This window comes from Aethalodelphis obliquidens, unplaced genomic scaffold (assembly GCF_003676395.1).
Source record: "Aethalodelphis obliquidens isolate GAN/ISIS:26980383/991018 unplaced genomic scaffold, ASM367639v1 scaffold32, whole genome shotgun sequence".
Lineage (NCBI taxonomy): Eukaryota > Metazoa > Chordata > Mammalia > Artiodactyla > Delphinidae > Aethalodelphis > Aethalodelphis obliquidens.
In genome coordinates, this window is record NW_020837976.1 from 13,388,450 (window position 1) to 13,402,762 (window position 14,313).

At 41.5% G+C, this 14,313-nt stretch overlaps 1 protein-coding gene and 1 long non-coding RNA gene across 2 annotated transcripts in view; one reads left to right on the forward strand and one right to left on the reverse strand.

Annotated features, from left to right (window-relative positions):
* The window catches only part of GALNT1 (polypeptide N-acetylgalactosaminyltransferase 1), an 83,086-nt gene extending 77,151 nt beyond the window's left edge, over nt 1-5,935 (forward strand). Inside the window, exon 12 of the mRNA XM_027127740.1 lies at nt 3,432-5,935. Coding sequence (XP_026983541.1) covers nt 3,432-3,578 — 147 coding nt within the window. The 3' untranslated portion in view covers nt 3,579-5,935. The remainder of the gene's footprint in view (nt 1-3,431) is intronic.
* Nucleotides 400-14,313, reverse strand: part of LOC113631356 (uncharacterized) — a 44,628-nt gene continuing 30,714 nt past the window's right edge. The window contains exon 3 of the long non-coding RNA XR_003437278.1: nt 400-529. This is a non-coding gene — a long non-coding RNA (uncharacterized LOC113631356). The remainder of the gene's footprint in view (nt 530-14,313) is intronic.

A 14,313-nucleotide genomic window follows, 5' to 3' on the forward strand; every position in this document is an offset into this window, starting at 1 on the left:
CCATGGGCCAGAACTTCATCTCATAGTGATCCCCCAGCTATAAGGGGAGGCTGGGAAAGCAGGCATTTGCATTTCCAGTCTTTATGGTGTGATGTGGCCAGGAGACAGGGAGTGGGAATGGCCATTGGCAGACTGTGTGTAAGATACACAGTCTACCACAGCAGTTATTCAGAAGTAAATGTTTGCTTAGAAATTAAGGAGCTAGAAGTGATTTAGGATATTTTGAAAGAACCAGTTATGAGTGTAAAGTTTTAAAACCCCTGGAGCACTCTGCAAGGTGTCTTCCCTGAGATTAAATTCTAGTATTGCCGGCTGGGTTCTCCCAGAAGCAGACTCCACTCCAAGGTTCGTATTCAGGATGTTTATTAGGGAGCATCCTTTAGATCAACACCTGTGAAAAGGGAGACAGAAGAATTGGCAGAGGGAGGAGTCAAGCTGCGATGTGGGTCCCACAGTCTGAGCTGACTGCACAGGGAGCTCCGGACGGCCCATCAGAGTTGTCCTGCCTCCATCAGTTGAAAACTGCAGTCTGGAAGAATAACACTTATGTCAGTAATGTATAATCTAAAGTCATGAAATCTTAGATTTCAAAGGAACCCTAGAAATAAAATTCAGGACATTGTTTTTAATACATGTAGACATTGAAGCCCAGAATGGAAGTTAATTGCCCAAGGTCACAGAGCAGGTAAATGGTGTTACCAGATCTCAGACAGACCTGGGATTCTTAATCCAGGATTCTTTGCACAATACCATACTGTCTTCTATTAAATTATTATATCTTTGTCTTGTTTATAGTATACGTTGCAGAGAGTTTACGACACCAGGCTCTTTTGCTTTGACTACTTGTAGCTGTCCTTTCTGGAATGAAAATGTAGATTTTGACACAGTTATATCTGGAGATTAGGGGTAGAGGGCGGCAAATTATTTTTTTTCTAGGTTGCAGGTGGACTTTATGCAATGATAACTATAGCTTTCATCCTCCTTTCAGAGGTTACAATTAGCCTGTTGCCTTAGTTACACTCTTTCTGTGTGGAAACTAGTCCATGCTGATGGATCCTCTGCTGAGTACGGTGACCACAGTCCCCACAGAGTCACGAGCCACAGAACTCTGCCCCTGCTGTCAGCAGCCAGAGAGCTGTGTCTGGAACAGGGCTCTTCACCAGAGTCCTGGTCTCCTGAAGGGATGTTAGCTTCCTGAAATTATAGGGATTCTGTCTTAATTTTGAGCAGTTAAATACCCAGCATGTATCAATAACCTCTGTCATTGTTACACGTTTATTTCAATGATTCTCAATAAGTGAAATAATGACATTTTTTAAAATTAGGGTGATAAAGACCAATTTCCCAACTAAGTTTTTTGTTGTGCTTTTTTGTTTTTATTAATACTGACAGTGGGCCTGATGAAGTTGGCCACTCAGAGAAGCTTTGAAGGGCCTTCTGGAATGTTTGGGGGGTTCTTTTTTTTTTTTTTTTTTTTTTTTTTTTTTTTTGCGTTACGCGGGCCTCTCACCGCTGTGGCCTCTCCCGTTGCGGAGCACAGGCTCCGGACGCACAGGCCCAGCGGCCATGGCTCCCGGGCCCAGCCGCTCCGCTGCACGTGGGATCCTCCCAGACCGGGGCACGAACCCGCGCCCCCTGCATCGGCAGGCGGACTCTCAACCACTGCGCCACCAGGGAAGCCCTGGGGGGTTCTTTTTAAAGTGCTTTGTTTTTGTCTTACAAATGACCAAAGGCCTTAGCAGCAAGCTGTGTGCCTCTGCTCTCGGGGCTGCCAGACTGTGTCCGCGGCTGCTCAGGATGTTGTATGAGTGCCTCTGAGCTGGCCGGCACTTTCTGTTCATTATCTTAACATTTCCGCACAGCTCTAGAAGCATTCTTGTCCCCATTTTATAGATGAGGGACCTGGGGCTGAGAGAGGTTTTTGCTCAGGGGCATATTGTCGACATGTGACAAATCTGGGGTTCACTACAGAAATGTCTGACTGCAAAGTGCATCCCCTCAAAACAAACTACACAGCATCTGCATAAAAGTAAAAACAGCCCCAGCCATGCTGACTTTTCCCGGTCTTTTTATGTATGTATGTATGTATGTATGTATGTATGCATGTATGGCTGCGTTGGGTCTTTGCGCAGGCTTTCTCTAGTTGCGGAGAGCGGGGGCTACTCTTCGTTGCGGTGCGCTACTCTTTGTTGCGGTGCGCAGGCTTCTCATTGCCGTGGCTTCTCTTGTTGCAGAGCATGGGTTCTACAGCGCAGGCTCAGTAGTTGTGGCGCATGGGCTTAGCTGCTCTGTGGCATGTGGGATCTTACCGGACCAGGACTCGAACCCGTGTCTCCTGCATTGGCAGGCAGATTCTTAACCACTGCGCCACCAGGGAAGCCCTTCCCGGTCTTCTTGTTATGCATTTATTGGAGCTAAAGTAAAGTATCTAACACTGACCCTTCGATATTACTGAAGTCAGTGTTGAGAGTAAACTGTGACCTCTGCGAATGTGCACTGCCTTTTGCCAGCTTCCACATGGAGCATAACACAGAAGTGACTGAAAGCTAAAGTAGCTGTATTGTATACAGTCATTAGGTTTTGCTTTGTTTGAAGTTCAAATAGGTACAAAAGAGGCCTTATGAAAATGAAGTGTTCCTTATGAAAATTAAATGAGATAAAAGAATTACATTAAAATAGAGCTGTGAGTAAAAATGTGTGAATAAACATATTTCCTTATAGTTACATACTTATTAGGATAACGCTTAATGCAAATTCCTACATAGCTGCTTTGGAGTTCTTCACCTGACCGGGGCTATGGTGTCGGATTCATTAGTATGGTCAGTATGTGTCTGTTAACTCTCATCTGTCATGTTCTTTTGAAATTATCCTAAAAATCAGCATGACAGCATCAAGTCCGGAATGCAGACAAGTAGAGAGGAAGGTATATAGCCACATCTGTCAGCCACTTATTAAGGACTGTTGTATAAATCTTACGATTTTGAGTCTTCAAAAAGACCTGAGTTTCTAAAGACTTGAAACTTGGAATCACAGAATTAATTTGAAGAGCCTTATCATGGGAAAACGAAGCAGTTTTGATATAGCTTTTTGAAAATAGGTTGAGGATCCTAAATTAGAAATCACTAATCTGATCACTTTTTTAGGAAACTGAAGCACAAAAAAGTAAAATTTCTCACAGTATTACAGAGCTTATGGCAGAATTGGGACTTAGAATTGAGGTCATCTGACTGCAAATCCAGCAGAATGCACTGTACCCCCAGTGCCTTTCTCCCCCGACATAGCTCTTAATGCTGTCTTTACACAGGCACATTTCTCCATTGTCTTAAGTAATCCCTTTTCTACAGAGGAATTTCATAATCACAAAAAATGGTTGAGGTGTTTTGGTTTTGTTTTCCACTTTCATATTAAGACTTCTTTCCTGTCATTTTCAGAAATTAACCCTGCAGCATGTGAACAGTAATCAGTGCCTGGATAAAGCCACAGAAGAGGACAGCCAGGTGCCCAGCATTAGAGACTGCAATGGAAGCCGGTCCCAGCAGTGGCTTCTTCGAAATGTAACCCTTCCAGAAATATTCTGAGACCAAATTTACAAAAAAAGAAAAAAATAAGGATTGACTGGGCTACCTCAGCATACATTTCTGCCACATTCTTAAGTAGCAAAAAAGGAAAAGTGCTTTCCTCCTGCAGGATGTAAGGTTTATCAGCCATTAAAACTTAAACTGCTTTCTCTTTCACTAGCTGTGAACCGGCCTTCCTGTCCAAGGACGTGAAACTACGTTAGTAGCGAGATTGTGCACACTGATGTTTACAAGATTAAGAGTCTTTCATCAGGAATCATTGTAAAGAATATTCAGACTGAAACAATCTACGAAATGTGCTTTCCAGAGAGCTGCACCTTTTATGGTTTGCTTGCACATCAGTCATTTCTGCTGAATGTGCTGTTATAATGAAGAGATGTCCAAGATTTTTTTTCTGATTAGAACTGGTAGCCAGTACATTAAATATTGATATAAAAATAAATGAAAAAGAACTGGAACCAGATTCAGAATCATGAAAACATTTTTACAATTAAAAAGACTATATTAAACAGGGTTTAAAGGAAATTAAAACAGAACTATGAGAAGTACAATTTGTTATAGTATAGTATCAAATTTCTATATAGATTTTTATACCTCAGTGGGGGAAAATAACTGATTCCAATGACATTTCATTCTGTTTTCATCTGTGATAGTCATGGATGCTTTTTTTTTCCTTGGGGTGCTGAAATTGAGCTGAAAAAGTGGCTCCTTGAACGTAGTTTTAATTGCTTTCTACAGTTGTTTTTTTTATTTGGTTTGTGGGCTGTTGGAATTGTAATTTTTAATTGCCTTCAAAAAATGGAGATTTAAAATAATGTCTGGTTTCACTGAACAAGTTTGATATCTCAGTTGCTCTTGGGTCAACTGGCTTATAGACTTTCTCTCACACACAAATTTCTTATTAGATTTTCAACTTCCTAACTTGATTCAACTGACTATGTTTAATACCCAAGATTCATACTACTGTACTACAGATTTGTTTTCACAGCAATAAATCTTCTGTTCTTTGTTTATGATTCCACTCAATAGACGGCCTGCAGAAGTGATTTATTATTTGGGTATTTGGAGATGATACGTTTGATGGTTTTTTGGAAAAAACTTTTTTCACTCCATACTCAGATGTGCTTCATTGTCAAGTGCATATTTAGATTAGGTTCTTGAATTGTAATGTTGATCTGCTGCTTTTTTTTTAATAAAATTTGACTGAAAATGTTTAATTGGCATTTTTTAATGAGTTAGCTGAAGAAGTGCAGCTATTATTCCATATTATTAGTCCTGCATTTCTTCCCTAAATTGCATTTAGGTTAAATCTGTTTTATTTTTCTGATTTTTAATACAAGATAACCTGAGTATTGATTAAAGTTGAGTATCAATTAAATTGTTTTAATTATCGAAAGAAAATCTGATTGTGACATTTTTCCTGATACGTGAAGCAGTCCATTGGCAAAAGTGCATATATTTTTCTTCCTATTTGTAAGATTATATTTAATGATATTTTCTTTGTCAAAGGCTCTCACTGCAGGCAGTGCTATTTCTTGTGCCTAAAAATGTTGTTGCATCACTAATGATGCTTGCCAAGTTGAGTGTACAGAAAGTTTCTCATATCCTATTCGTTAATATCAAGCACATGTGGATGCTTTAGGGTGAGGCTGTAGTACAGAATGCACAAATTTTGTCCCCAGGAAATCTGAGACAAAGGAGGTGCTGGATGGGGTTTTTTTCCTATTCCATGAGCTGTGTTAATTCTATCTTTGGTAGGCCTTATGCTTGAATAAACCAGATGTCTAATCAATAAATTATTTTCATGCTCAGAATTTCAGGTTTTTGTACTCTAGTGTAGGTTGGTCTTATTTCTTACTGTAAGAAAACTTAACAGCAATGTAATTTAAGGTTTTGTTGTGTTTTTTTAAGAGGGGGATGTGAGTGATTTAATTCTTGGGTACTTTTAGAATCCAATAGATAATCCCATTGCCTTTATTTTTCTAATTAAAGAATTCCTAAGTACTTTGAAAATATAAAATATTCCTGAATAGTTTTGCTTTACATTGGTTTTATCTGAAGTTAAAATAGATCCCTGTTCTTTATAGCTCTTTGTAGATTAGGCAGTGTGCTAAACACTGTTAAAAATTAAATTGGGAAGAAAGGAATGAATGAAGAAGAAAGCAAAGGATGAAAAGATGGGATTATTACTTGACTAGTGAATAATTCGTAAATGTGACAGTTAAGGACAATTTGAATCTCACCAATCTGTTCACCCTACTCCAATCCCAACCCATTTTAATATGTCTTTCTGTTCTAATTGGGATCTTGAAAAATAGTACTTTGTTCACCGTTCTGCAAATAAAAGGCAGCATGTAGGTCATGTCCTCATTTCCCTATTCTACATTCAGCTGAAAAACAAAGGTTTCTCTGTAAAGATTTGGTGCTGTCTCCATTTTTTAAGAACTATACCAAGAATAAATTTAACTCCAGAATTACATATTCTGCAAAGGAGAAGGAAATCAGAAAGAAGGTAGTATTTCTGAGGTGATAACTGTAAAAAGAGGTATACAAAGAGTGAATCACTTTTTACTGTTCAGAAAATCAGATGTTTCCAATTATATGACACTGCTCCTATTCTCTGATATCTTGAAGTGTTTGCTTGATAAATCTATCAGAACTGATAATTTTGCAGGATATGAGGCAAAACTCAGTTGTACTGTCTATACACTAGCAACAAACAATTGGGAATTAAATTTTAAATATATAATTTATCATCAAAGAAGTCAAATACCTCAAAAGTAAGGTAACAAGAGAGGTGCAAGACTTCTACCCGGAAAACTACAAAACATTGCTGAGAGAAACTGTAGAACACTGCAATCGATATGTTATGTTCATGAATTGAAAGACTACATACTGTTAAGATCTCATTGCCCACAAATTGATCTACAGATCCAATGAAATCAAAATATGAGGCTTTCTTGTAGAAATTGGCAAATATACATGAAATGCAGCAGACCGAAAATAGCCAAGAAAATCTTGAAGAAGAAAAAAAAGTTGGAAGACTTTACTCGATTTTATGACTTGCTTTAAAGCTACAGAAATTGAGTGTGGTACTAGAGTTAGGACAGACGTAGATCAATGGATAGAATAGAGAGTCCAGAAATAGATCCACACGTATGTAATTACTGACTTTTCAACAAAAACACCAAGCAATTCAGTAAGTTGTTATGGAATGTGATTTCAGTTGGACCTGGAGTAATGATACCTGTATGAGAAAACACCAAACATTGATGCTTTAATGCAATGTGCATTTATTCAAAATTGATCAGAGACCTAAATGTGAAGGCAAAGCAAATCTTCTAGAAGAAAACAGTATCTCCATGACTCTCAGGATAGGCAGGTATTTTAGGACACAAAAGATGTCAACCATAAAAGATAAAAACTGATAAATTTCACCAAAATTAAACCCTTCTCATCAAGAAGATACTATTAAGGTAAAAAGGCAAGCCATGACCAAGGAGAAAACACTTGCAATACATGTAAATGACAAAGGATTCATATGCAGAAAAACAACTTGTAAAAGCCATTTCAAAAGTAACACAATATAAAAATCAGTGACTTGAATACACACTTCACAGAAGCTATCCAAATGTGCAATTAGCACAGGAAAAGGTGCCCAACATCAGTCATCAGGGAATGCAAGATGAAACCATGAAACCACAAGGAAATCACACTGCGCACCTGCTGAATGGTGAGAATGTGGAGCAACTGGTGTATGTCAATTGGTATTGTCACCTTGGGAAAGAGCTTGCCAGTTCCTCATAAAGGTAAACATTTGCCTACCCCATGACTCAGTGACTCTACTTCCACAGATACAACCAAGAGAGACAAGTATATGGGCCCACAGCAAGATTTGTGCAAGAATATTCTCATAGTTCCAAACTGGGAACTACCCAAATATCCATCAGCAAGTTAGTGGATAATCAAACTAATGGTACATTTATACACTGGGATATTAGTCTGTGATTTTAAAAAGTGAATTCCTGATAGAACAACAAGGATAAGTCTAAAAAATGTTGAACAAAGAAAGCTAGACATGTTACATTTATATCAGGTTCAAGAACAGGCAAAGCAAATACAGAGTGGTTACCTCTGGGTGAGCACAGGGTGGAAACAAGCATGAGAGAACTTTCTGGAATGATGGGAGTATTCTATAAAGTGATTTAGATGATGGTAACATGCATAAACTTTTAAAAATTTTTTTGAGCTGTGTACTTAGGATATATGCATTTTATTGTATGTGAATTATACCTCAATAAAGTACTGGGGGAAATAAGGAAGATAGCAAGATTTTCTCCACTGCTACAAAACACCCAGAGGCTGAATAAATTACAACTAACATATTTCCTATTGGGATGCTGAGCTCAGAAGAAAATATAGAAAATCCCTAATGTCTGGGGGAAAAAAAGGATACATAAACTTAAGCCACAGGTGTAACTGCTAAACATGAAAGCCCTTCCTCTCCAAGGACAAAATATAGTAACCAGAGTTTGGGGAATAGGAGCTTAGGCCTGAACAAAGTTGGAGAATTAAAGATATGCATAAAGCTGGGATAGTCAGAGGAGTTACACCTAAGGATAGGTAAAGAAGTCTGGCACCTCGTGAAGGAAACCAAAAAGTGGTTGACTAACTCTGCCCCTCTTGCGAGTGTAAATGGTGATGAGGATGGTGCCACCTCTGTAATCATAAGGCCTGCTTTTACCCAGATCAAGGGTTTAATGCCACACTCATGAGGTCTGCAGATCAAGAAAAAGTAGATTTATGGCCTTTGCTGGGAATCATTAGAATACAAGTCTTTTTGAAAAATATCCAGTTCCCTACACTCCACAAATTATGAAATCACTATATAAAAGAGGAAGTGAGTCCCCAGTATGAATGTTAAAAAAAAAAAAAGTTTGCTGAAGACAAAGACGGTGGAATAGGAGGATGCTGAGCTCACCTCCCCTCACAAACACATCAAAACTACAAATACATATGGAGCGACTCTCAGGTCAGCGTGGGGACTAGCAGAACAGCTCTTCCACAACCAAGGCTGTAAAGAAAGATCCACACAGAGCCTGGTAGGAAGGGAAAAGAAGCAATCTGGTGGAGACCTGCACCCCTAGTGGGGGATACAGAAGAGGAGGGAGAGATCACAGGCTCAGGGATCCTCCCCGGGTAGTGAGGGGTTCCAGCCACTTACTAGGCATGCCAGCACAGGGGCCTGACATCAGGAAGATGAGCGCTTTTAGTGAGTTTGAAAACCAGTGGGGCTTACCTGAGGGCTATAGGAAACTGAGACCCCATTCTTGAAGAACATATGCGTGGACTTGCTTACTTCCGATCACAGTGTGGAGGCAGAAGATTGAAAACTGCCTGGGGCTCTGGCCAGTTTGCCGGGACCACCCTAGCACACTCCCGAGCCTGCACTGGGCTCCTGGCTCCAGTCCCCCTTGCTCTGGTGCTGCTTGCCACTAAGGCAGAAGCTGTAGTTTTCAATGAGCGTATGCATACTTGGAGAGAACTGAGCCAGCTCAGACCCGGCCCTGCCTCTGGCCAGCCATTGCCAGCGAGCCCTTTGGTGCACACACACAGGAGCGAGCAAGGCTATCTCCAGGGTGGAGACCATCACGAGAGCACCAGTCCTTGCGCAGACTCGGAAGGGAGTGAAGCTAGCTCCAGGGCAGAGAGAAGCATCATTGGAGCTTTGTATACATGTGGGAGGGGGCTGGGCCAGCTCAGTGGCATGGCATCAACCCCTCCTTCGCCAACCCAGCCTCTAACCAAGGCGTGCACACCAGGGAAAAAGTGAAACCACAGAAGTGTAGCCCCAAGTCCTCAGGCCTCAGCCATATCCCAAACCAAGGTGGAGGCTGCTACCACACCTGGGAGAAACCCAACTCCCTTGCAGCTCCAGCTCCATCCCCTTAGGCCCCAGCCCTGGCCCCAGTAGAGCAGTTACAGCCATTGAGCATAGGAAGGCCCCAGCTTGCACCTGGCTCTGGCTCTAGCCCCTCCAATTCCGTTCTTACCTCCCACCAAAGAGGTGGCTCCCAGAACACCCCAGGGAAAGAGGCAGTTCATGCTCTTTTGAGAACCAGCTCTGCGCCAAAGCTACTGGGCACACTCAGACTGCATAGAATGCTCCCATACAAGGACACACCTTCAAGACCAGGATAGGTAACTGTCTCACCTAATTTCATAGAGACATGGAAAGTTAAAATGAGCCTACAGAGGAATATGTTTCAAACAAAAGATCAAGGGAAAAAAACCCTAATGAAACAGAGATAAATAATTTACCTGAGAAAGAATTCAAAGCAATAGTAATAAGAATGCTAACTGAACTAGGGGAAAGAATAGAACTGACACTGTAAGAATTTTAATAAGGAACTAGAAAATATAAAAAGAACCGGTCAGAGCTGATGGATACAATAACTGAAATGAAAAACACACAGAGGGAATTAACAGCAGATTAAGTGATACAGAAGAACTCAGAGGGGAAGATGGCAGAAGAGTAAGACGCAGAGATCACCTTCCTCCCCACAGATACGCCAGAAATACATCTACATGTGGAAGAACTCCTACAGAACACCTACTGAACGCTGGCAGAAGACCTCAGACCTCCCAAAAGGCAAGAAACTCCCCACGTACCTGGGTAGGGCAAAAGAAAAAAGAATAAATAGAGACAAAAGGATAGGGACGGGACCTGCACCAGTGGGAGGGAGCCGAGAAGGAGGAAAGGTTTCCACACACTAGGAAGCCCCTTCGCAGGCAGTGACTGCGGGTGGCGGAGGGGGAAGCTTCGGAGCCGCGGAGGAGAGCACAGCAGCAGGGGTGCGGAGGGCAAAGCAGAGAGATTCCTGCACAGAGGATAGGTGCCGACCGGCACTCACCAGCCCGAGAGGCTTGTCTGCTCACCCTCCGGGGCGGGCGGGGCTGGGAGCTGAGGCTCGGGCTTTGGTCAGAGCGCAGGGAGAGGACTGGGGTTGGCAGCGTGAACACAGCCTGAAGGGGTTAGTGCGCCACGGCTGGCCGGGAGGGAGGCCGGGGAGAAGTCTGGGGCTGCAGAAGAGGCAAGAGACTTTTTCTTCCCTCTTTGTTTCCTGGTGCGCGAGGAGAGGGGATTAAGAGCGCTGCTTAAAGGAACTCCAGAGACGGGCGCGAACCGCGGCTAAAAGCGCGGACCCCAGAGACGGGCATGAGACGCTAAGGCTGCTGCTGCCGCCACCAAGAAGCCTGTGTGCAAGCACAGGTCACTATCCACACCCCCCTTCTGGGGAGCCTGTGCAGCCTGCCACTGCCAGGGTCCCGGGATCCAGGGACAACTTCCCCGGGAGAACGCATGGCGCACCTCAGGCTGGTGCAACGTCACGCCGACCTCTGCCGCTGCAGGCTCACCCCGCATCCGTACCCCTCCCTCCCCCTGGCCTGAGTGAGCCAGAGCCCCCGAATCAGCGGCTTTTTTAACCCCGTCCCGTCAGAGTGAAGAACAGACGCCCTCCAGCAACCTATACGCAGAGGTGGGGCCAAATCCAAAGCTGAGCCCCGGGAGCTGTGAGAACAAAGAAGAGAAAGGGAAATCTCTCCCAGCAGCCTCAGAAGCAGCGGATTAAAGCTCCACAATCAACTTGATGTACCCTGCATCTGTGGAATAAATGAATAGACAACGAATCATCCCAAATTCGCTGGGATGAGAGGCTCTTGGTGCTGCAGCCAGGAGTCACCTCTGAGGTGGGAGAGCCAACTTCAGGACACTGCTCCACAAGAGACCTCCCAGCTCCACATAATATCAAATGGCGAAAATCTCCCAGAGATCTCCATCTCAACATCAACACCCAGCTTCACTCAATGACCAGCAAGCTACACTGCTGGACACCCTATGCCAAACAACTAGCAAGACAGGGACACAACCCCACCCATTAGCAGAGAGGCTGCCTAAAATCATAATAAGTCCACAGACACCCCAAAACACACCATCAGACGTGGACCTGCCCACCAGAAAGACAAGATCCAGCCTCATCCACCAGAACACAGGCACTAGTCCCCTCCACCAGGAAGCCTACACAACCCACTGAACCAACTTTAGCCACTGGGAACAGACACCAAAAACAATGGGAACTACGAACCTGCAGCCTGCAAAAAGGAGACCCCAAACACAGGAAGATAAGCAAAATGAGAAGACAGAAAAACACACAGCAGATGAAGGAGCAAGATAAAAACCCACCAGGCCTAACAAATGAAGAGGAAATAGGCAGTCTACCTGAAAAAGAATTCAGAATAATGATTGTAAAGATGATCCAAAATCTTGGAAATAGAATAGACAAAATGCAAGATACATTTAATAAGGACCTAGAAGAACTAAAGATGAAACAAACAACGATGAACAACTCAATAAATGAAATTAAAAATACTCTAGATGGAATCAATAGCAGAATAACTGAGTCAGAAGAACAGGTAAGTGACCTGGAAGATAAAATAGTGGAAATAACTACTTCAGAGCAGAATAAAGAAAAAAGAATGAGAACTGAGGACAGTCTCAGAGACCTCTGGGACAACACTAAACGCACCAACATTTGAATTATAGGGGTTCCAGAAGAAGAAGAGAAAATGAACGGGACTGAGAAAATATTTGAAGAGATTATAGTTGAAAACTTCCCTAATATGGGAAAGGAAATAGTTAATCAAGTCCAGGAAGCACGGAGAGTCCCATACAGGATAAATCCAAGGAGAAATCTGCCAAGACACATATTAATCAAACTGTCAAAAATTAAATACAAAGAAAACATATTAAAAGCAGCAAGGGAAAAACAACAAATAACACACAAGGGAATCCCCATAAGGTTAACAGCTGATCTTTCAGCAGAAACTGCAAGCCAGAAGGGACTGGCAGGACATATTTAAAGTAATGAAGGAGAAAAACCTGCAACCAAGATTACTCTCCCCAGCCAGGATCTCATTCAGATTTGATGGAGAAATTAAAACCTTTACAGACAAGCAAAAGCTGAGAGAGTTTAGCACCACGAAACCAGCTTTACAACAAATGCTAAAGGAACTTCTCTAGGCAAGAAATACAAGAGGAGGAAAAGACCTACAATAACGAACCCAAAACAATTAAGAAAATGGGAATAGGAACATACATATCGATAATTACCTTAAATGTAAATGGACTAAATGCTCCCACCAAAAGACACAGATTGGCTGAATGGATACAAAAACAAGACCCATATATATGCTGTCTACAAGAGACCCACTTCAGACCTAGAGACACATACAGACTGAAAGTAAGGGGATGGAAAAATATATTCCATGCAAATGGAAACCAAAAGAAAGCTGGAGTAGCAATTCTCATATCAGACAAAATAGAATTTAAAATAAAGACTATTAGAAGAGACAAAGAAGGACACTACATAATGATCAAGGGATCGATCCAAGGAGAAGATATAACAATTGTAAATATTTATGCACCCAACATAGGAGCACCTCAATACATAAGGCAAATACTAACAGCCATAAAAGGGGAAATCGACAGTAACACATTCATATTAGGGGACTTTAACACCCCACTTTCACCAATGGACAGATCATCCAAAATGAAAATAAATAAGGAAACACAAGCTTTAAATGATACACTAAACAAGATGGGCTTAATTGATATTTATAGGACATTCCATCCAAAAACAACAGAATACACATTTTTCTCAAGTGCTCATGGAACATTCTCCAGGATAGATCATATCTTGGGTCACAAATCAAGCCTTGGTAAATTTAAGAAAACTCAAATTGTATCAAGTATCTTTTCCAACCACAACACTATGAGACTAGATATCAATTACAGGAAAAGATCTGTAAAAAATACAAACACATGGAGGCTAAACAATACACTTCTTAATAATGAGGTGATCACTGAAGAAATCAAAGAGGAAATAAAAAAATACCTAGAAACAAATGACAATGGAGACACGATGACCCAAAACCTATGGGATGCAGCAAAAGCAGTTCTAAGAGGGAAGTTTATAGCAATACAATCCTACCTTAAGAAACAGGAAACATCTCGAATGAACAACCTAACCTTGCACCTAAACCAATTAGAGAAAGAAGAACAAAAAAACCCCAAAGTTAGCAGAAGGAAACAAATCATAAAAATCAGATCAGGAATAAATGAAAAAGAAATGAAGGAAACGATAGCAAAGATCAATAAAACTAAAAGCTGATTCTTTGAGAAGATCAACAAAATTGATAAACCATTAGCCAGACTCATCAAGAAAAAAAGGGAGAAGACTCAAATCAACAGAATTAGAAATGAAAAAGGAGAAGTAACAACTGACACTGCAGAAATACAAAAGATCATGAGAGATTACTACAAGCAACTCTATGCCAATAAAATGGACAACCTGGAAGAAATGGACAAATTCATAGAAATGCGCAACCTGCCATGACTGAATCAGGAAGAAATAGAAAATGTGAACAGGCCAATCACAAGCACTGAAATTGAAACTGTGATTAAAAATCTTCCAACAAACAAAAGCCCAGGACCAGATGGCTTCACAGGCGAACAGAAATCCAACAGCACATTAAAAGGATCATACACCATGATCAAGTGGGGTTTATTCCAGGAATGCAAGGATTCTTCAATATACGCAAATCAAGCAACGTGATACACCATATTAACAAATTGAAGGAGAAAAACCATATGATCATCTCAAAAGATGCAGAG